Genomic DNA, 25639 nt, shown 5'->3' with positions numbered 1-25639 from the left:
TATTTCAACAGATTTAAGTATAATTATTTAAAAAAATTAATAATATTTCACATATTTTAAACAAGAAAAGCATAATATATTACTAAATGTATATAAATGTGTCAAAAATTAATACAATAATTCAAAATGTATACAATAATTCTCTTAAATTCAATTTAAATATTTATTTAATAAAACCATTCGTGGTTCGAAATGGCTCATACATAACCGATATGAAACATGTTATAGGTAAGACCTTACTCTTAGGGATCATTTCTATAGTAAGTGTCGCCAGGACGTCAGGTAAAACTGACGGGACCGAACACCACGAGGACGAGACAAAGTGCCCCCTTCTGAGCGCGAAGCGGGCAGAGGCTGTTGCTACTCAGAGCGACTCGGCCTCTGTCATTGATGAACGTTCCTCTCCTCCCAAAGTGGGGAGTTGGAGGAAGGGGGCGCATTCTGAGTGGCGTTCGTTTCAAAATCTAATAATCCAAACTAATCATTATAAACAAGAGCGATTACCTCTATACATTGTAGGAATGACTACAGTATACACTGGAAAAAATATGTAAATATCGAACTGATAATCTTTTGCAAACTTTAAGAAGTGAACGCAAAATATACATATAAAACAATCACAAAATAAATCAACGATTCAGAAGACACATTGATCTCTGTTCACAACATCAGTAACATTCATCTAATATATATCACATAATATTATGCTATGTACAGAAGATGAAATATATTAAAATAATGGATCATTATGCACATCCGATTCTCATTGTTTTAAGGGATATTTTGATCATACACCATGACTGTGACATAAATAGAGAATATTTTAATTTGGAAGAATTCGCTAATAAGTATTATAGAAATATTTTATTGAATGTTACTTATATGTCTATCGTCAATGGGTTTATGACATCGTCGTTTGTTTTTAAGATCTGTATACATTCCGCGCGTGATTTATATTAAAAGTGAGTTGATATCACAACAGCGTCGGATTCTTACTATGACAAAAGTAATTTACATCATACATGATTAATAGTTTACTTCTGTAATTGAAAATAATCAGAGTTTCCCCTTTTAACAGAAAATCATGGATAGGGTGACATATTCTGAAAACTAGCCCGCGATCCGTTATTCTCATATTCGTTTTTCTCGTAGTCTTTAATATGTGATACCGAAAAAAAACAATAATTGTGCTGTGCACGTGTTTTCCGTGCCCCAGATCAGAAATCGAGCCAGCTTTTTCGCATGACAATCGAGGCGGACAAAAAGTTGTTTTCATAATTTTAGCCGTTACACTATTCTGTTACATGAAATATTGTCAAATTCACGCATATATCTGATAACATGATTTGGAAAATTTGTTCAGTGTAGACTGTATTCGGACAGGCGTAATTACATCATAAAAATATCAAAGCGCTGAAGGCACTGAAGTTGTTCGCTTTTGTCGTCCTTGATTAGCTTGTGCGCATTGCACAGGCTAATCAGTATGCACAGGCTAATCTTATTTGACGTGCATTAAGCCCCGTTTTCCATGAAAGCAGCCAATATGTACAGATATCAATCATAAACACTAGACTGGCAAATGTCGTCTTACAAGCTGGTATATACACTCACTGTTAGAGCAGAATCATTTGTCGTCTGCTGCAGACAGGCAGCGGTAATCGTCCCTAGCAGAGTGAGTTGCTGTTCTTACCGTAGCTAAGGCTTCTAAGTACATACTGATTTGCAAAATATGCTCTGTAAATTTAGTCGGCCGCTAACGCGACCAACTAAAAATATGTATGCGTAAGTGCTTAAATTAATTCTGCGGCAAAGTTCAACCATAGCGGGTTAAAGCATGACCATATTTTTAAAAATAATATTGTGTTATTAGTGCAACATTTAGTTATTATTGCGTTGCGTGCAAACTTAACAACTGTAAAAAAACACAAATATTGACACTTAATATGATTGGTTCGATACTCTAATGACTGTTTGTAGCGCCGTTAAATGTCGCATCGCCGTTATATGTCGCAGGCTACGAGATTTGTCGCAACGTTGACGATAAATGTCGCAAGGAACGATAAATGTCGCAAATCCTACTGACGATATATGTCGCAACTTTAACGATAAATGTCGCAAAAATTTCAACTGCCGATATATGTCGCAACATTAACGATAAATGTCGCACACCTTTGTAATTCATGTTAAAAACGCAAACTTGAAGTAAAATAACTAAAACTTTAAGGCTAGATCTAGATTTCCCGACGAGGTTCTTTGAGCCGACTTCCACCAGAATGGTCAGTTTTTAGTTAGTATTGTCCGAAATGGTCAATTGTGGTCAGTATTTTCCATAATTGTCAGTTGCGGTCAGTATTGTCCGAAATGGTCAGTTGTGGTCAATATTGACCCAATCAATTCTTATAATTCTTGGCTCGAGTAGCCAGTTTTTGATTTCCCTGTTCTTAATGGACTGCTGTTATCAAGATTGGCCAAATGTTGTAAGATGTGATAAAACTGTTACATTATTACAGCAACACAAATTACGATACAATTGTATTGAATATTGTATGTTAGTTACATGACTGTAGTACATGTATCATTATCTTAGTTAATGTATTACTATGTTGCAGACGCACTGGCATATGCCGGAGTTTGTATTGGCATACTGATGAACTGACTGAAGAATAATATGTTCTTTTTATTTTGTCAATATCGTTGCCTTCAATTAATGCTTAACATGTAGGCAGCGGTATTCTATGTCGCCGATTCACTGGCTCGCTGCAGAGTATCAATCTAGTTGACAACGTCATTTCACCAAATTAAAGCCATGCGATTGGTTAGTTATTGATTCTGTAGCCAATGAAAACGCTTAAAATGTTGTATTACACATGTGCAATGTGAAAAATACGTAATGTCTGTATTACATTGAAAACAAGGTATGGCATGTGATAAAATATGATTCAAGATATGAAGGTCTATTGCAAGGAAAAGCAACAGGACACAAAATAACGAAACAATTAGTTTTTTATTTTACACTAAATTGAAAAACAACAAATAACTGCATGTTTCTACATATTGTAAGCAATTAGCAATAAGCAATTAGCAGTAAATGATTAAAAAATCATAATTAAACAATAAATGTAGACATTATAATCATTTTTAAATAAGATACTGTAAAATACCAACAATGTCTTTGTTGATATGATGAAAACAATAAGGCATTCTTCGTGGGTAAGTGCATATATATATATGAAACAACAAATACATCATGTTATGAAAAGCCGTAAAAGTAATTGGTTATATCACAAGTAGTTTTTGGGAACACAATCTGTGAACAAATACAAACTTTCATGTTAATTTTCATATTGATAAAATAGAATGGTAACACATATTGTGTATTCAGTTATTATGTTTTATGTATATCCATTGCTGCAGTTGAACATATAACGCTATGGCATTAATTGCGCCGTTGCAGTCTATACCAAATTCCTTCTACCGTGTGCCAGCCGCATAAAGTACACCCCAGGAAACCCGATGCCTGGTGAGCAGCGTAAGACCAATCGAGCAGCGCGGTGTATTTTCGTATACATTTGTATGCATATGTGCCCACATACACTTACTATAGGTCTCTACAAAGCAAAGAAATTGCAACAAAATTGCTGTAAATTAGGTTTTTTGTCACGAAAAAGAATTATAAAGTCGCTGCTCACATAAGGTGGCCCAGTCTTCTCCATTTGGTATCCATGTTTTCCCAACATGGTCATTAAAAAAGCAAATTTCTCCACAATAAATAGTTTTCTGGAGAAACCCTGCTGAGAGGTTAAGTTTTTGGGAACACAATCTGTGAACAAATACAAACTTTCATGTTAATTTTCATATTGATAAAATAGAATGGTAACACATATTGTGTATTCAATTATTATGTTTTATGTATATCCATTGCTGCAGTTGAACATATAACGCTATGGCATTAATTGCGCCGTTGCAGTCTATACCAAATTCCTTCTACCGTGTACCAGCCGCATAAAGTACACCCCAGGAAACCCGATGCCTGGTGAGCAGCGTAAGACCAATCGAGCAGCGCGGTGTATTTTTGTATACATTTGTATGCATATGTGCCCACATACACTTACTATAGGTCTCTACAAAAGAAATTGCAACAAAATGGCTGGAAATTATGTTTTTTGTCACGAAAAAGAATTATAAAGTCGCTGCTCACATAAGGTGGCCCAGTCTTCTCCATTTGGTATCCATGTTTTCCCAACATGGTCATTAAAAAAGCAAATTTCTCCACAATAAATAGTTTTCTGGAGAAACCCTGCTGAGAGGTTATGGCAGACATGTATAAGTTTGTATAAATCCTTTAATTATTGTAAGGGCTTGCAAATTAAAGCAGTTTTCCTCCCCTAAATGCCTGAACATGGCCCATTTTGCCCGATCTTCTACTTCAAGGAGCCACATTTCGCTCATTTTTTAAGAAAATTTGTCAGGATTTTTTCTACATGTAGTCCAATACCTTTGAAATCAATGTTAATTCAAAGTTGTTTCAAATTGGACTTTGAAATATTTTAATTTTTCCAATTTACTTACCCTATGTATGTTAATTCGAAAATACACCGGGCTGCTCGATTGGTCTTACGCTGCTCACCAGGCATCGGGTTTCCTATGGTGAAGTAGCTAAACGCAGAAATAGCCATGCATTTACCCACGAGGAATGCCTTATAAGTTGACGAATCGCCTGGACCAGTCCACTGCCAGAGCCAGATATTGCGATTATCTTTCGAACACTGAGGGGCGATACGGTAACGTCACCGAACCGACTAGGGCATAGATACAACCGCGGAGGCGGTATCTTACCTACTAAATACCCTATTTACCCGTTGAAGGGAGTATCTTGACAAAGGGCTTAGTTTTAGAACAATATCAACAATTATAGACCGAATCTCACGCGGCAAGTTCACATGGCGGTTTTGGTGAACGTGTTTTCGGTTCCTTTTAAACTGTACCATTTCTCTCAATCGCGTAATGTCACTGGTATTGGGCGATCCCAGGTCGCCAGCGTTCAGGTCATCACCGCCAGCGCTCAGGTCATCACCGCCAGCGCTCAGGTCATCACCGCCAGCGTTCAGGTCATCACCGCCAGCGCTCAAGTTATCACCTCTAGCGTTCAGGTCATCACCGCCAGCGCTCAGGTCATCACCGCCAGCGCTCATGTCATCACCGCCGACGTTCAGGTCATCACCGCCAGCGTTCAGGTCATCACCGCCAGCGCTCAGGTCATCACCGCCAGCCGTCAGGTTATCATCGCCAGCGTTAAGGTCATCACCGCCAGCGCTCAGGTCATCACCGCCAGCGCTCAGGTCATCACCGCCGACCTTCAGGTCATCATCGCTCGTAGGTGGATCAGTTTCCCACGTTACTTGTGCTGATGTGTCAACAATTCTTTCTAATACATGTCTATTATAACCAAGGGCAACGTAATGCTCACCCCGGCGCCCTCTGGGTACTGTCCAAGTATTATTAGAGGGTAACGGCTTGACAGTCATGATCTCCCATCCGGACTTATCAATGTAGTGGCACTATTCATAGTCGACACTATTAAAATCTGCATATTATACAGCTGCGACATCGCTTGCAATGTTATTTGGTCACCGTATTCATATTCTGTAGACATCCGCGACAAATAATTTCGTGGTTGCTCAAGTATTGAGTTCCACCAGTTTGCTCCACAAATCCTGTTACCAAGTACGGGTGTTTGCCTCAAAAAGGTTACTACGTCTTGTCTAAGCGTTTGTTCCGACCTATGTATTCCATACTGGCGTAGGTGATATGAAACAGCTGCAAACTGACAGTTTCCGTTCCCAATAGGATCCATTACGACGGGTATTCCGAATTCCGATCTCAAGTTTTCAAACAGAGACGATTTTGTTGTAGCTATGCAATACTGTTTTCGATGTAACCGTTTCTTGTTGGATGCACCAGTTGATGTACACGTATATTGTGTGAGGTTGCTTACGTGGTACCATTTTTCTTCCGAACGGGTAGATTGTCCTGCTCGAGCAGATTCGGGGACACGATATTTAATTTTGTACATGTTTGTTTTCATAGATCGCTTCTGTATTACATCATCTACTGCCCATATCTTCCTATTTAAAAAAACTTTTTTCTTATAGCGTAACAGCACTGAGTCTCCAATATTATAAATCGGTGTTTTGTTTGCCTTCTCTTGAGCTCTGTCGTTTCGCCTATTACACTGTAGTGTTGCGATTTTTGCGGCATCTCTTAGTTTCTTTATTAGCAGTTTGCGATTAAGCTTTGAATTGTCGTTATAAGGATCCCTTCCATAGTAAAGTTCATGCGGTGACTTCCATGCTAGACATTCTTTTGGGCCATTGTTTAGTATACTTTGATACTCTGGTAGCTGTTTTGCCCAGTTTATACCAAAGCTATTCGCATGCGTCAAATCGTATGCAATCTTTTGCTTCAATGTTTTATGCATCCTTTCAACTTTCCCCTGACTTTGAGGGTGATAAGGGCGACTTTTTATATTCTTTACATTGAGAACTTTCAACAACCGTTTTACTTTCCCATCGAATTCACGTCCTCTATCATGCTGAATTATTTAATATGTTTAGGGGAACACCAAAACGACATTTGTTTCACAACTGTGAATATTGGAAAATAATCTGGTGAAATTAACATAAATGGAATTAAGAAAAATGACATAAATATATTCCGATTTCTATGAAGAATTGTCGTTTGTACTTATTTTTGTCAATGACAACTGTAATGTATGTGTCGCTTAAGAGACTTTTTTCAGCTACTGAACTTATCTTATCGCCGTACAAGAATATTGAATGGACACAGACCTTAGTGCAAGCCTTTCTTCAAATTTAGGTAGGAAAATCGGATAGCATGTTCAGTTAACTGGTAATTACGACCGACACGGAGTCCTTGTCATTTGAGCCTGATTACTGACGTTGGGTGTAAAGCCGTTCACAGAGTAAAGTGAGCTGCATTCGGCGATAATTTGATTATGGGTTTAGTATCTGATGCATTGCGCAGCTGCATCCGAACGACCACCCGTTTAAGAAGAAAACCCGTATTTCCTGGCAATTTTCATAAAAAGGCATTTTCCTTTGCCGGCCCCATAATTACCGAAAGAGCTGAGCACAGAGGTTGGTACCAGAGGTCTCGGTGTGATCCTGGATTGATGATTCTATCCAAGAATATTCGCCTTCTATCGCTCATTCAAAGATGGCAAAGCTGTCAGTCTCCAGCAGAAATACCGAGGCATTCACATGTTGTTCTACCCAGACGGTTCCTGTCAGACTGACCGTAAATAACCAAACTTGTCGAAACGACCTTAAACCCACAGCAAAAACTTACGGGCTCCTCGCTTTTCCGATTTCCGACCAATTTAAAACAAGGATTTTGTCTTTTTTAACTACAGCTTAACGTTTTTGGTCGAAAATGAAAAAATATGACCGCTTCAGTCGATCTTCACCGCAGCTGACAATTATGGACAATACTGACCACAACTGACCATTTCGGACAATACTAACTAAAAACTGACCATTCTGGTGGAAGTCGGCCCAAATAAACCTCGTCGATTAATCTAGATCTAACCTGAAAGTTTTAGTCATTTTTACTTCAACTTTTCATTTTAACATGACTTACAAAGGTGTGCGACATTTATCGTTAATGTTGCGACATATATCGGCAGTTGAAATTTCTGCGACATTTATCGTTAAAGTTGCGACATATATCGTCAGTAGGATTTGCGACATTTATCGTTCCTTGCGACATTTATCGTCAACGTTGCGACAAATCTCGTAGCCTGTGACATATAACGGCGATGCGACATTTAACGGCGCTACACTGTTAACGAAATGTGCACGTTTATGTCACGTCAAGTACATTCAAATCAATTAACTTCAATCAACGACACTTCTGCACACAACATGACACCTAAAATTGATTGCACTATCGTGACCTTTGCTCGTTTCACTTACTGCTCAGTGCAAACCCATTTCAATCATTCTTACGAAAAAAAACTCACACCTGTTATCTTCCTGCATTATTAACAAAATGCCTTCTTTAAGATTGTTTAAAGATTTTTTTCAACGAAACACAATAAGCTTACGCTTTGAACCTCTTGATAACCATCTAAAACAACTCAACTCAAGAAAGGCGTCTTTACTTACGGCATTTTCAGCTATTAAGCAAACAGAAGCGTCGTTTATCGTTGCTGAACTAGTGAAATTCGAAACTAGAACTAGTGAAATTCGAAACTTACTCTTTTGTTTGCCAATGATTAATGTTTCCCTAAACTGTTACAAGTATTATACTAAAACAACTTTAGTCGCGGTTGTACTGCCGCGAACAATCACGTTGAAATGACTTTTGACATATTTTATAGTCTTCTATTTAACTATTTTCAACCGCGCCAGAAAATTGAGAATGTCTACCCAAGGCCAAACTAATAACAATAAAAATAATCCTCGCTCTTTGAAAACCTGACTAAATGAGTCTTGTTCTGAGAACTGGGCATAATGCATGTGCGTAAAATCTCGTCCCAGATTTGCCTGTCCATTCCGCACAGGCTAATCAGGGACGACATTTTCCGCTTGTATGACATTTTTCGTTTAAATTAAGTCTCTTCTTAGCAAAAATCCAATTTAGGCGGAAAGTGTCGTCCCTGATTAACCTGTGCGGACTGCGGATTATGTCCAGTTTTCTCAGAACACGACTCAAGTGATTGTGCATAGTGTCGTCCGAGGCTAATTAGAGGCGACACTTTTTGCCGAGACTAGATTTGTGTTAAGAAGAGACTTCCTTTAAAAAAATTCCAAAGAACGTGAAGTGTCGTCCTTGATTAGCCTATACCAGGGACCTATACTGTTTGTATATCCCTGCCTATGCGCACTGATAAGGACCTATACTGTTCGTATATCCCTGCCTATGCGCACTGATAGGCACCTATAATGTTTGTATGTCCCTGCCTATGCGCACTGATAGGCACCTATACTGTTTGTATATCCCTGCCTACGCGCACTGATAGGGACCTATACTGTTTGTATATCCCTGCCTATGCGCATTGATAGGGACCTATACTGTTTGTATATCCCTGCCTATGCGCACTGATAGGCACCTATACTGTTTGTATATCCCTGCCTATGCGCACTGATAGGCACCTATACTGTTTGTATATCCCTGCCTATGCGCACTGATAGGGACCTATACTGTTTGTATATCCCTGCCTATGCGCACTGATAGGCACCTATACTGTTTTTATATCCCTGCCTATGCGCACTGATAGGGACCTATACTGTTTGTATATCCCTGCCTATGCGCACTGATAGGCACCTATACTGTTTGTATATCCTTGCCTATGCGCACTGATAGGCACCTATACTGTTTGTATATCCCTGCCTATGCGCACTGATAGGGACCTATACTGTTTGTATATCCCTGCCTATGCGCACTGGTAGGGACCTATACTGTTTGTATATCCCTGCCTATGCGCACTGATAGGCACCTATACTGTTTGTATGTCCCTGCCTATGCGCACTGATAGGCACCTATACTGTTTGTATATCCCTGCCTATGCGCACTGATAGGGACCTATACTGTTTGTATATCCCTGCCTATGCGCACTGATAGGCACCTATACTGTTTTTATACCCCTGCCTATGCGCACTGATAGGGACCTATACTGTTTGTATATCCCTGCCTATGCGCACTGATAGGCACCTATACTGTTTGTATATCCCTGCCTATGCGCACTGATAGGCACCTATACTGTTTGTATATCCCTGCCTATGCGCACTGATAGGGACCTATACTGTTTGTATATCCCTGCCTATGCGCACTGGTAGGGACCTATACTGTTTGTATATCCCTGCCTATGCGCACTGATAGGCACCTATACTGTTTGTATGTCCCTGCCTATGCGCACTGATAGGGACCTATACTGTTTGTATGTCCCTGCCTATACCTATACTGTTTGTATGTCCCTGCCTATACCTATACTGTTTGTATGTCCCTGCCTATACCTATACTGTTTGTATGTCCCTGCCTATGCGCACTGATAGGGACCTATACTGTTTGTATGTCCCTGCCTATACCTATACTGTTTGTATGTCCCTGCCTATACCAATACTGTTTGTATGTCCCTGCCTATACCTATACTGTTTGTATGTCCCTGCCTATGCCTATACTGTTTGTATGTCCCTGCCTATACCTATACTGTTTGTATGTCCCTGCCTATACCTATACTGTTTGTATGTCCCTGCCTATACCTATACTGTTTGTATGTCCCTGCCTATGCGCGCTGAACAGGCTTATCTCGTGAGCCACTTTAAGGAAATCCATGAAGACCCATTTTGCCAGAACGGCTCAAATAGTTGTCATTTTACTACTTTTAGTCGATATTCCATCATTTACGTAGAATTTTTCTCAAAGTAGTTTGATGTTGATTGAAAATAGCAGCATTTTTTAAATTAAAAACGATCTCTCAAATTCACCAATATAAAATATAATTGTAATGAATCATTTGACGTATTTTATTTTATTGAATATCTTGAATATTCTGATTTTGTATTTATATGTTTTCGATCATTACAACATCATTCAAATTCCGGATACACATTATATAGAGTTTCTTTGATGTTCAATTGATATCGAATAATTAAATGTATTGCCTACTGTCGTGTAGATGGTTTAAATACGATGTAATAGGAAAGTTGAACAAGGTCGCTAAGCTGAACGGTGTTAGATATACGCGTTTTAGTTATACATGCAAATGTTTGTCTTTGGTGCAATTAGTTTGCAACAGTCTACTCAGTTGTCTTGTAACTTCAATTTGAAAATTCAGTCAGTATTCGTTTAGTAACTTATAGTTACTTATTAATGCGTTAATGGCAACAAATGGACTCAGTATTTAATGCAAGCAAATTATGTAATGTGGCATAATATTTTATTGCGAAAAAAACAAGGTTTTTTAAATAAATATAATTATTCTTTGAACTTCATGAATGAAAATACAGCATCAGTTTTAAGTCACATATTTTGAAGATTATAAACGGGGGTAATGGATTTGTAAACTATTTCAAAAGGTATTTTGTTCAAATGCTTAAAATAAACCTGATAAACATTCTCGATTATTGGTGAAATAAGTTTTGCGTGGCCTTCCATAATCGCACTTTTCATATTATATCTCTCTATTGGTTTCTTGTAAAATACTATCAAAAGCGTGTTTAATACCTTGTAAGGAAAGAGTCGTATGTACCCGGGGCTTATAGCCAGCTCGAATCCCAACCGGATTACGTCGGTGTATGGATAGATAATTCAAGCATTGTTCGCTTGTTATTTTGCTACTTGAGAAAGTGCAATAAATCTGTACTCAGGGATTATTCCTTGTTGACAAAAGACAATATAAGTATGAAAGATATATACCAAATAGAAGACCTAGTGTCGATATTACGAGTTGTTTCGCCACTAAAGAGGTACTTTTAGCATTGTTTTTCTTTCATAGCGGACTTCATTCCATTTTGAATGATATCAAATTAGTTTGTGAAATCAATTATATTGTGTGACATAATTATTTATAATAACCGCTTGGCGACACATTTGTGTACGAAATTAAAAATTATAAAGCAATTTTTACAATGGCAGACACGATATTGGATAGTTAATTATATTATCACATGCTATCTGCCAAAACTATTGAAGCGCATGGCTAAATATTTGCGAACACGTATACGTTTGAAATTGGAATTTTTAAATCGTTCAAAAAAGTGTAATTCAATATTGACTTAAGATTTTATTGAACGCGTTTTATTATTTGATCGGAAATCGAACTACCGGTATGTGACTCGACACTCTTTCCGGAAAAAAGGGAGTGTCAGTTAGAATAATCGTCGTCAGGTATTAAGAACAGTGACATCAGATCGTTCACCCATCTATACACAAAATTGTGTGCACTGTAAAATGTTTAAAAGTTTCGAAGGCTTACGTGAGTGAACTTTATAAGGAAACGACGCAACACAATAAATCAGCGACTATTAGGTATTCCCGAGTATTTTCAAAATGAGCACTATATCTAGTCTACTAAACGTTTGGAGCGGGTAACAGAAGTCTTTACTACTACACTACCACAAACATGACCGAAAGCAGCCGGTTACGATTCCGGAAGTCGAGCAGCTTCTCGGTAAAACCGATCCGTAGCTGGGCGAGCTCCAGTTCCGTGAACAGCGAGCCATGGACGCTCCGATCACACGGCAGCCTCAAGGTACCTCATTATATCATTTCTGCAGTAGATGTCTGTGATCATAATTATTTGGTTTTACCATCAAGAAAGTTAGCGCAGCAACCTACTATTGCTCGATTGGTCATTGTTGGCTCGGATACTACTTACATGTACACCGGGTACTCTTAAGTGTAGGTTATCATACTAAAACGTACCCGGGGAATGTTAACGCTAAATCGGTCGTTGTCGGCTATTTTTTTTAACTAATTGTGTTCACATTTATGTCACATTTTCTGTTAAAATGCATCTATATTATCGAAACTCCTACTCAAAAAGCATGTTGATGCAGTTTTTCTTTATTTTTTTTTATTTAAGATAAACAATATCGTTTTACGGTAATCGCGAGCGCGTTTTACGACATCAGATTTTGGGTGGGAATACAAATCGGGTACAGTCTAATATCGACCGGGTACGTTTAAGTATATTTACGTACCCGGAGTACATGTTAGTATACTTAAGAGTACCCGGGGTACGGGTAAGTAGTACCCGAGCCGACAAAGACCAATCGATCCCTACGCTCGACTATTTTGCTATAGATCCCTCCGTGTAATTTTATGAACAGTTAAACCGTATGCGCAATAATATCATAAAGTTCGATTCTTCTGAACGTTTATTTGTATTAAGTTTAAAGCTTTTAGTTCAACTTGACGTTAATTTATCACGTCTAACATTTGAAAATAACTATTCAACCGTAATTCTTGTTATTCGTTTGGGGTCGAACAGTTCCAACCAAACGGATTAACTTGTATTGTATATTGGAAACAGATTTAGTAACGTCGGCATTTTTGAAAACAATTATCAACAAAGTGCTAAAATCCATTGGGTCTGTAAACAAACAGCTTTAAACATTATGATCCGGTTTCCAATATACGGAATATACAATAAAATCTACGTTGATAATAAAAGCAGTATTATAATCCTTGTCAATTGATATAAATTACGAAACACCTTTGAAAACTTTGAAACTGAATTTTATTCTTAACTTATGATGTTTGATTCTGTAACTACATGATTCACCTATAAAAGGGCGGTATGGAGTCCATAGTTACATTTAAATCGCTGCAACTTATAATAAATTAAATCGAATGAAGAATAGCATGTTGGTTGGAATGTGTTTCTCTCTTCAATATAAATTAACGTGTGGAACTTACTTAATAACATGTGTACATGTACATCAAATTTATTGATTGATATGTTTTCATGCTCACATCAAATATTAAAGGCCCATTATCTATTCATAATTTGTATTGGCTTTTTATAATTAATTCGTTTAATGTTTTGTTGAAACGCGCATCATTGAACCTTCCATTCAATTACGTGTGAATGTTTATTAATATCAGAACAGAACAGATTAATATCGCTATTCATTTTTCATCATATCCATTATAAATAAACGACGCGTTATCAACACCTGAACGAAATAGCCTCTGCGCTTTTACTAGAGTTGAATACAAACAGGTTGATTTGTATTAGTCTTTTGGTCATATCAATTGACTAGTTAATTTGCATGTTACGAAAAGGGCCTACTCATGTGGTGATTCCCTATTATCAAGAACGTAATAATTCCCTATGGTGAACGCACGTAACACACGCATACAAAAACAAACAACTCGTACAGGACCCCACACACATAAACGCACACACACATACGCGCACGCGAGTTTCGCGCACTTACCACATGGTCTTACGAAGAAGAGTTCGTATATTGTGAAAGTTGACAAAATCATGTAATTTATTTTTTAACTATCCAACATGAAATACATCTCTTTAAGGAGGGTTATACCAGCAAAGCTAGCCTGTACGCAACTATGATTGTTTCGACAAAACTAGTATACATACCGGAAATTATCATACGCTTGCCATAGTTTCCTCCCTATACAATTATTTGCGCTAGAACGCCAAATTCTTATTGGTTCAATGTAATGTAATGACGCATTCATTCGTAGAAAGTTCAATAAATTAACAAGAAGAAGATAGCCACATAAACACTTTAACGGAAATGATGCATTTGCCATTTACTTGCAAAAATACAGGATTCACATACACCAAGTAAAGATTATAACGAACTATGCAAGCAAAATTAACTCACTAATGGAAAGAACATAAAGACGAAAGGAAAGGAAGATGCAGTTATTTTGTTACAAATACAACAAAGCAAAATGCAATTGCAATTGAACATCATGCTTGTTCTTGTGGGTAATACCTTCCATAAGCATGAGATATCTCAGAATACCATGTGCTGACTTCAAAAGGCACTTTTAAACAAATTTCATTTTGAAATTTATCAGTAAATTACTCCTGTTGATTGATTATGCAGTACGTCTACCGTTTAGTAGCATATGCAGTCGTAAATTGGCATGTGCTATCGTAAATAGTAATACACGCCCGTTCAGAGGCATGTACAACCGCAAAGTAGCACAGCTAAAATTAAGTAGTAGTGCTACCGTCAATTAGCTTCTTCTACCACCAAGAAGCACGTGCTACCATAAAGAAGCAGAGCATGCAAAACCGTTAAGTAGCATATTCTGCAGTAAAGTAGTACACGTAGGTGCTAGCGTTAAGAACAAATTTTACATTGAAGTGGCAAATCCAAACGTAATTTACGATGTACTCCCTTAAGGTAGTCATACAACGCAAGATCCAGTGGTGCTTAGAGTTTGGTTTAAAGTTGAAACTTTAGAATTAAAAAATATCACGACTTTCTGATGAAATCAAACTATTAATTAATCAAACTATTAATTAGTCACCGACATAGTATGACCTAAGCTTATCGTCAACTTTTAAAGCGTTGACCTGGCCACGAAACTTTGCGTTGTTATGACTGTATATTTGCTTGGTACATAGTCTTATTAACGGACTTTATTTCAATAATTAATAGTTTTCGTTAGAAGTATGCGATTTTACTTTTTCGTGAAAAGAAATCGATACTTACGTACCTAATATAGTAAAAAAAACTGTATAAATATTATTATGATTAATTTTATATAATTCAAGGTTCAAAAGCGTACATTATCCTACAATCAAGTCGGCGAATCAATATTGTAATTTTAATTTATTTTCCGCATCGTTACAAGTTATACACTATCTTGCAGTCATGTATTGCGTGGCTTACTTGTTTGGCAATATTTTGTATTAACAGACTCAACATAACTGTCATATATCGTCGACTACGTTCAAATGGATTCATTTCAACGGCTCTATGGTTTTCTCTTTTATCCGACGGAATGTTCATATTGAAAATGCCAACCGATACTGAAGGTTGGCTTAATTTATTGTACCGAACCAAGAATTTTAATCGAGTAGTTTATAAGAGTAATCGACCAAAGTGACCTGCTGCTTGTGCAAATACACTTTTATGGCTTTTATCAATAAAAACGTCCTGTAATTCAAACATTACGCAAAACCACATAGGCCACAAAACAAATCATGGCATAGTTGATAAGATATTATTTACTGTATTTCCGTCATCGGAAAGTGTAATCCCCAACCTTTTACAACTTTACACAATGAAGACATACGTTCAACTAGTACCACTACTGTTGGACCATAAATAAAGTTGTAAACAGCTATCGCAAAGATAAACTAGTGAGCTGCATTACACTTGAAATAAAAATTCGTACTGTGTCAGACATAATTAACTTGCTGACGGTTTTCATATGAAAGCTTACTGATTAGTATTAATTTCTTTTAACTTTTAAATATGTCTTAGGTATTGTTTTATTTTTTATTTTTTCACTCTTGTGTATATAGTAAGAGTAAAAGTAACAAAATAACCCATTCTCATATATATATCAATCTCAGTGTTTTAAGCAATAGTGGAATACACACGGTTGACTTGATGTTGCAAATTTGTCGATGCTGATTTAACATATAATTATCCACACAAATCATGCACTTCTTATATAAAATTATATAAAATATGAACTCAAAATTAAGAGAAAGTCGTGTCAAGAATTAGACACTAACCACTTCGTGGCTTTGCGCAGTTGATATTGGGCTTTTGATTGAATTGTGTACATGAATATATAGAGGTATGTTTATATCAACTATGCCAAATTTTTATTCAAATTCTACACTAAATTCTAACTAACTAAATTCAGAATCGGCTCCATATTTCCACGGACCATAATGGCCAGGTTAATTCTATCGTATAATATCAATTACTTTAGTGCTAACATATATGTTTTAAACTTTTATTGATCCTTAGATACATAAGTCTTGTGTCAACATCCACAAATGGGCAAACATTTGTATAAAAGCCCCAGCAGTGCAATCCGTACATTAGAAAAGTTCTGAAAGTGTTCGAACAATTGTAAATCTTAAAACAAACACTTTATCACATTCAGTGAAGTACACAGTTTGATTGATTATGTATAAACGACAATTTCCTGTTTCGATATTTTTTCTTGTAAATGTAAACGTGCTGTTTCAAGCAAATGGCAAATACAATTCGATGGTGTCCACCTTGCCATCAAGTGTTTTTTTCAAACCACAGTCTTGGATCTTTCTCGTTAACTTTTTCTAAAACATCAAGTTATGTACACATCCCTTAAACGGACTCGAAAGTATCACCATAAGCATAAGACTTTTGATGTCATCTGTGCAGTCATGAATAACACAATATGCGAGTGTTCTTTTCCAACCAATGTTTAAGCATCTGCTCATCATTAATCAATCAAGTTAATCAATCAAGTTAATCAACTCGAACTCGTGTGTTCTATTTATCTGAAAATTGACCTGCAATATCTACAAAGGAATGTCCCATTGACTGCAACTAATTTTCTTGTCAACGGTGCCATTATTTACAGGCTCGCGCTGAAACATGTATTGAGCATTCCAGAAGAATTACTACTCAACAAGTTCGCTATTGAAAAGTCTTCGAGCAAAATCAATTTTTCAGTCACGTGAGCTCGCTATCAGAAACATTTTATCAAAGCAGTTAATTTACCATGTCACCTGTGTCCGACTGCTTGATACCATTAATCTTGGGGGGTATTCGTATTGCTCGACGTCAGAGCAGCTCGCAAATTGACATGGAACTATTGAAATGAACACTTACATTAATTTGTTCATTAAATTAATTTAATGAAATTTCATTTTTAATACATAAAATCACAATAATATTGTCATTGTTTTGTTTCGAAAAGCTCATAACGTCTGAACCATCGTGATACATTGTATTTATGTTTATTTTATTGAGACGCCATTAGAAAGGTTTATCTTGAAATTATATGCACATTCGTCAGAGTTATCATTAAACAGATATAAACGTGTTTAAAATATGGTATTATAATACTATGGAAACGTATATGGTACACCCTGATACTGTGATGATGTCAACATTCTATGACGGCATGATATGAAAAAGGTGTCATGGCGTAAAAAATAACTCATCATGTCGACTAAAACAACGATGGCAAGTCATTTTCAAAAGAGCATGACGCCTAAAATTATGTTGATTTGTCGACATAAGATAAGTTGTCAAGACTTAAACAACCATCATGTTGACATAAGAGCCTAAATCTCTGACGATATTTTAACCGTTAGCCGTCTTGTAAATTTAACTATTTCTGTGTTGTTTACTGTATGACGGTATATATCTTCATGACTTGCGAGTAACATAATGTTGACATGGTGATATAACTGAAGGAGTCGATATAATTTATGTGGACAAAGAGCGTTGTTTTAAAGTTTATGGAAGCGTATATGGTACCCAAATAATATGGTCATGCCGGATTAGTTTATATCGACTTACTGTGAACTAACATTTTTAGTTCAGTTTTTATTGTGCTATATTGTTTTGTTTATTTTTGCTCATTTTAAGTTCAATTTAAATCGCAAATGTTCTAGTGAGCGTACTTCAGCTCTTTCATTACGACTCATCCATACACTAGTGCTGTATGGCTTTTACATAAATAGTGACACTTTTGTTCAGTTCTTTCAGAATAACCAAATTGAGGGACATTTTTTACGTCGGAACGTGATATGTCTGTTGTTAATCTTGATTTTGTTATCCCCCGCCATAGGCGGAGGGATATTGTTTTGGCGTCGTCCATCCGTCCGTCCTTCCGTCCGTCCGTCCGGCACTTTTGTGTCCGGAACCATACCTTAGAAGTGCTGTGGCGGATTTAATTGAAACTTGGTATAAGTATGTATATGGATAGAGGATGATGCACGCCAAATGGCATTGTACACCATCTGTAAATAATGGAGTTATGACCCTTTATATCTTGAAAAAATGCGTTTAATATAAGCTTAGAGATTTATATCCATTAACACATGAGTCAGAGCCATGAAACTTGCCATAGTTGTTCTCAATCATCTGGGGGTGCTTCACATTCAACACTTATAATCCTAGCGTCTAAGGTCAAGGTCATACATTGAGGTCAAAGATCACAAATTTGATTCATTATTAGGTCATTCCTTTATTATGCATCAAAGGATTTTTTAATAACTGCATTTTATTGTCTGCAAACCCATCCAATGAGTAAAAAAAATGAGAAAAGGCACAACCCTCCACCTATACCTGTTCTTTTAGTTCTACACCCATCCGTAAACACAATTTATTTGGCAGGGATATCAATTCAAGGAATTTGCTTGTTATCTCAATGTTTGTATGTTTATGCTATATTATTCTCAAAATGTTGTTGTTTTTATGCCCCGAAGGAGGGCATATAGTAATCGGACTGCCCGTCATACTTTTTTTTAAATGCTCATTACTTCTATGTCACATCAGATGTAACCTTCATATTTGGTATGCATGTGTATATGAACAAGGCCTTTACATAGGCACACACATTTTGACCCCTTTGACCTTGACCTTGAACTTATGGTCCGCGTTAGGGTTTCAAAATTTGCGTTAGGGTTTCAAAAAATGCTCATATAAATTCTTTGTCGCTTCAGATGTAACCTTCATATTTGGTAAGCAGGCATATATGAACAAGACCTTACCATACGCACACAATGTTTGACCCCTTTGACCTTGACCTTGAGCTTAGGGTCCGCGTTTTTATTTCAAAATTAGCGTATAGGTTTCGAAAAGATGCTCATAACTTCTATCAAAGCATTCTTCGGGGGCATATGTCATCCTATGGAGACAGCTCTTCTTTATTCAACTTTAACCATTTCTATAATTCTCAAAACATTTGAATGAAAGTACAAAACACTGTTATTCGTGCTAATGTAATCATTCTGATTCGATGAGTTATTGCCCATAATGTTTGTATGTTTATGATCTATATTTCTCCAAATGATGGACGTTCAAATGTTTTTTTTTCAACTTTAACCATTTCTATAATTCTGAAAACATTTGAATGAAGCTACAAAAAAATGTTATTCATGTCAATGTTAATCATTCTGATTCGATGAGTTATTGCCCTTTGATGCCAAAGGCATTATAACGTATAACCTTTTAGGTTTTTGCACTCAGCAGCCACTTATTGAATTTATATTAAAAATATAGAAGTACCAAGATGCGCATATGGTCACATATGTATATGCATACATACGTACATACGTATGTATGTACGTTCATTCATTCAATGTTTATTGCTATGTGGCCTCCGGCCCTTGCAAGTACAAATAACATAGCATAGTCACACATATCAATACACATATAGACAACATACATATGTAATGGTACAGCTATTGATAATTAAATGATATTCAGTAATGCATTTCTTCGTTCAAAAGCATAATACAAATAACATCGCATATTAACATAATACAAGCAAAATCGCAAAGTCACATTATAGAAATAACATAATACAAATAGCATCACATAGTCTCATAATACAAACAACATCGCATATACACATATAGATCCAGCTATTTATAATTAATTGCTATTCAGCAACGCATTTCTTCTTTCAAAAGCATAATACAAGAACATAGCAATACTCCTGATCAACTTTTCTTCACGGGAACTCATGATTTTATTAAATTTATTTGTAGTAGCGGGTGTATAGTACTTTATGGGTATATACATTTTACGAAGGTCTAAGTATGTTGTACATATTAGAAGAAAATGAAATTCATTTTCAATATCATTTTTACAAAAAGGACACAACCTTCGGTCCCTGTCGATATTCAAATAGCGACCCTGTTCAATCATGAGCTTATGTGAAGAAATTCGAAAACATACATAAGCGTTACGAAATTTACGGATTGTTAAAATATTTAAATATGACTCAAATTCAAAGTTACTTTTAAATCCATTGTATGTTTTTAGTTTTGAAGAACTATTACACTCTTCTATCCACTGCTGTACAAAAATGTCTTTTAATCGTTGAGCATAATTTATCAAAAATAATGGTTTATTAGCAACTGCTTGTTGTTCCCACACATAACCAAACCCTATGGATTGCAAGTGATTTCGTAATGAAGTAACCCAGTTTACGTATCCTATGTCATTAAAACATTTCAGCATTTCATAGCACTTTTTAGTATGACGGGAATATGGTGTTTCCAGTAATCGTAACCAATATTTTACAACTCTCATAGATGAATAAATATGTATTGGATATCTACCACAATCACCTATAATAGCATTATTACATGAGTATATTGGTGCTGACATAAATCTTTTACATGCATATGTGTGAACTCTTTCTACAACTTCAAAAGATTTTAGCCCCCATAATTCCGATCCATATAATAAAATAGGCATCACCTTAGCATCAACAATCTTAAAGTAACAATGATATGGCATAGGCATATAGTCGTATAGTGACGAAAGCATAGATATAATGACACGTTTTGCTTTACAAGACATGTTTTCTGCCATTTTAAACATAGACAGGCTAGACGAAAAATGAACACCTACATAATTGAATCCTTGCACACATTCCAATAGTGCATTATTGTAATACCATTTTCGTTCAAAGCAGGTCGACCACCATTTTTGAATACAACAATTTTTGTCTTATCCACATTTACATTTAATTTAGAGACAACACAAAATTCGTGAAGATGATTTAGCTGCTGTTGTAGACCTGAAACTGTATCCGAAGCCAGTGCTACATCGTCAGCAAATAATAACATAAATATTTCAACATAATCTGGGGTAAGTTGTATACCTCTTATGTTCTTACTTTTTAAATATTCATATAATTCATTGATATACAAACAGAACAGAATAGGGCTTAAATTACAGCCTTGTCGTACTCCCATAGTACATTCAATAACGTCACTTAATGTATTATTTGACCTAACTTGTGTTTTAACATTCTTGTATAGGGCTTTTATAGCCAGTAATAGATTCCCACCAACATTATTATTCACTAAAGTCAAGAGTAACCGTCTCCTATTGACAAAATCGAATGCCTTTGTAAAATCTACAAATGCGACATATAATTTGCGTTTTTTACGACATAAATATTTACTAATTATCGAATACAAAACAAACGCATTGTCAATAGTCGAATATCCTTTTCGGAACCCTGCCTGCGACTCAGTTATTTTATCATATGCTTCAAGATAAAACGAAAGCCTTTTGTTCAATATGCTTATATAAATTTTGCTCAAAACATCTATTAGTGATATTCCCCTATAATTATCGGGATTATTTGTAGGGCCTTTTTTATGTAAGGGTATTAAAATTGAACAAGCCCAACTTTCTGGGAAGACACCTTCTGTAAATAGCCTGTTAAATATGAGTTTTATATATGGAAGAATAATGTCTATGCTATGTATAAGATGATTCGCTAATAATTCACCCGCACTTGATTTTACGGGATTCAATGATTTTACTGCTTGCAAGATTTCTACTTCTGTAATAACAGAATTAAAAATTTCGTTCTGTGATTCATCAAAATCACTAGTATTTGCATCAATATTGATATTATGTAGCTCATCATTTTCATTATTTTCTAAATTTAACAATGCTCTAAAATGTTCATACCATTTTTCACAGGAAATATTAGGCTCTTTCACTGAATTTTGGTGAAGATTTTTTACATTCTCCCAAAACAGTTTCTGATTTTGGACCGTGCTCGACAATTTGTTCACTACATTTTCCTTATATCGTATACGTTTTTTTCTACACAATATATAAAAGTTCTTTTTAACCGATAAATAGTGATCAATATTATTTACATTATTGTTGACCCTGAATAACCGAAGAGCCTTATTAACGCGCGTTTTATAATCTTTGCATTCTTTATCAAACCATGTTGATTTTCGTTTTATACCGTTGGTGTTTACTTTAGAAAGTAGATGTCGACTGCAATCAATAAGGATATCCTGAAATTTTTTAATAATACTGTCAATATGTTCATCTGTGTTAAAACACATAGCAAACACATCATTATTCTCAATTGCCTTCGAGAGGTTATGTTTGTACAATTCTATATTCTCTACACTGAAGTTCCCTTTAAAGCGTTCGCCCGATTTGTTGTTTTTTAAGGTTTCCATTTCATTACTTTCAATTAAAAATGTATTTAATTTTAATACAATAGGTAAATGGTCAGAAGAAATTTCTTCGTCAACAAACATATCTTTGATTATATCAAATAATTCAGCATTACCAATAAAATAATCAATAACACTACAGCCATTTGAGTTAACGAATGTAAAATTACCCTCTTCTTTATCAGATCCACATCTACCATTCAGAATATATAATGCATACATTTTACACAAATTCAACAAGTTTCTACCACAACTATTTACATGTGAATCTAATGACTTTCTATCACATACGCGAGGATCTACAGTAAAAATAAACTCATATTCATTAAACATTGGCAGATTTGGAATCGATTCAATACAGTCGCTTTCAACACCGACTCTTGCATTTAGATCGCCTGCCAAAAGTATACAATACTCTTCTACGTTCATGGTACATAATACATTTTCAATTATACCTATACCTTTAACATCACTATTTTCGTATACAGGGGAATTAATAGGCGGTATATATACAGCTATTAACAGTATATCTCTAGATACCTTAAATACATGTTTATTAATTTTTAAGATTATGCCATCAGTAAACGTATGAAGTACTTGGGTAACAGAATTCTTCAAAACTTGTCTTATACCTACCAAAACACCACCCATATTTCTTCCACCTTTCAAAGACCCCTTTGCTGGCGATATATACCACACAAAACCTTGTAAAGCACTATATTGATTAATTAAATCCATATTAACTTCCCAAGTTTCTAACAATATTACAATATCAAATTTTAAAATGTAATCTATGAAGGATGCATCATTAAGTTTCGATTTCAAGCCCGAAATGTTGTATGACAATATTGAAAACAATGCAGGATAGTCGTTAGGACCTTGACCACAATCCTATTCCACATGCTGTTCGGCACTGCCTACTGAAGGTATGGAAACGTTCGCAACATCCATCGCTTTGCCCTGGTCAAGCCTGCGGTGTGCACGCGCGAAAGTTCTGTTGTCCGATGATGCCTGACGTTGATAAAGTATACCATTCTTGTAGTATGCCTGTATACCACGCTGCGACATCTCCCTGATTTTGTTACGTTGAAACATTGTCAGCTCATTTGAAACACGAATGCCAGAGTCCCTGAGACGGTCGCGTGCTTTAAATATGTCTCCCTTTACATAATATTGTTTAAAATTTACAAGGACCATCCTGGGAGATTTTATGTTGAATCGGCCTACACGTTTAATATCTACCACTTGATCATCTTGAAGGGGACTGTTCGGGACAGCAACATTGTATACATCTGATATAAATTTCTGTTTTGTTTTTTCGACTGGTTCATTTTCTTCATCAGTGAGACCAAATACCCTCAGAGAATTTCTAACTTCAGCATATTCAATTTTCTCTAATCGTTTACCGATTTCGCTCAGTTCGGAACTATCTTTATCAAACATATGCGCAACTTCTTCAAACTCAGATCTTATGTTATATTGTTCATTTTCAATTTCACCAACTTTATTCTCAAGTGATTTTATACTTTTGGATAACGTATGCTGTTGTAACTCTATATTTCCAATTTTTTCATTAATGTCACTCAGTTCTTGTTTTACACTTAACATTTCATGACGAACAGCCTGCACTTCCATACGAACATCGGCTATGCATTCGTGCGTCTGCTTGTTATAAGCCGCCATAGTATTAACAATGTATTGGGTGTCCGGATTCACAAAATGGCCAACGTAGACATCATGCGGTGGGGTTGAAGCCGAACTACTTTTATCGCGATGCATAGGGCCAGGGTTACGCTCGACATCCATCGCTAATAGTAATATCCGCTGGTGATAGCCTCTGTACAAACATGCATAGCTTGTCGTTTCGCCATATATATGTATTACACGGGTACAATCCACATAATTTTGTGTAAGGCGATGTGGTGCATTACGTTCAGCAAATGACAATAGTACGTCAACAGAGTAATAAATGCCTTTAATATAGATACACAGACCCAAGGCAACCAACATGCACGCAAACAGTCTGAAATGCACATCGGTTCCCGGCGTACAAGGATTATACAGTTTGTTCACACTCCGTTGTGATGGACGCGATTTAGGTTGTACAAAACATCCAATGCATATACGGTATTGAGTGAGCTCGATACCCATTGTTCCGCACTATCAAGAATTCACAAGAAAAACGTGCAACGAATGTGTAAATTGTGTTAATTTTACCGTCCACTGACCACTACTGACCACTACTGACCAACTCTACACAGTCACGGTCACTGCACACAGTCAATCGTCAATCCCAATAGGCAACTATATATATGTATGCGCGGTGAACAATGAAATAATATAATGAAATAATGAAATAATATTTCTTCTTATACTCACTTATTTAATTATACTATCCAAAAATACTAGATCCAATAACTATCAGCTTTCATAACTAAACGTAACTGTCCTTTTTCCGTTTGTTTTCAATAAGTTTTAACCACTTTAAACGCACTTTTAATCCCGCATTTAAAAACACGTCTTGCTGTACCACTAGCTCAAGACCCATGACAATACGTACGTGACGGAAAAGTAGAGCGCTCCGTCCTTTAACAGCTATTGGTCCTTTCAATGCCTATGTCAACAAATTGGCTGCCCAGTGTTTAGCTCACATAAGCACTTTAGTGCTCATGTTGATATTTGATCGACCTGTGTCCGTCGTGAACATTTGCATTAGGAGCACTAGAGACCGCATTTCTTCTCAGATCTTCCATGAAACTTTCTCAGGACATTTGCCCAAATCATACTTCAACTGAGTTCTAAACTGGTCATGTGGGGTCGAAAACTAGGTAACTTGGTCAAACAAATAAAGACCTTGTGAATACTCTAGAAGTCACATTGACTTTGCCAAAATGTTTGTGTAAAGGATATGTCGCTTCTTGAGTTTGAAAATGGTTC

At 36.2% G+C, this 25639-nt stretch overlaps 1 protein-coding gene and 1 non-coding gene across 2 annotated transcripts in view; both read left to right on the top strand.

Moving 5' to 3' along the window:
- Positions 1-230: 230 nt before the first annotated feature.
- On the top strand, positions 231-450 carry LOC127870516 (small nucleolar RNA U3). The gene has a single exon (XR_008044863.1). It is a non-coding gene; the product is annotated as a small nucleolar RNA U3 (small nucleolar RNA).
- Positions 451-11266: 10816 nt separating this feature from the next.
- LOC127868008 (uncharacterized) overlaps positions 11267-25639 on the top strand; it is a 36866-nt gene continuing 22493 nt past the window's right edge. Inside the window, exon 1 of the mRNA XM_052409564.1 lies at positions 11267-12274. Coding sequence (XP_052265524.1) covers positions 12146-12274 — 129 coding nt within the window. The 5' untranslated portion in view covers positions 11267-12145. The remainder of the gene's footprint in view (positions 12275-25639) is intronic.

The sequence above is a fragment of the Dreissena polymorpha genome, chromosome 2, assembly GCF_020536995.1.
Source record: "Dreissena polymorpha isolate Duluth1 chromosome 2, UMN_Dpol_1.0, whole genome shotgun sequence".
Taxonomy (NCBI): Eukaryota; Metazoa; Mollusca; class Bivalvia; order Myida; family Dreissenidae; genus Dreissena; species Dreissena polymorpha.
This window is presented reverse-complemented; position numbering and strand designations above follow the sequence as displayed.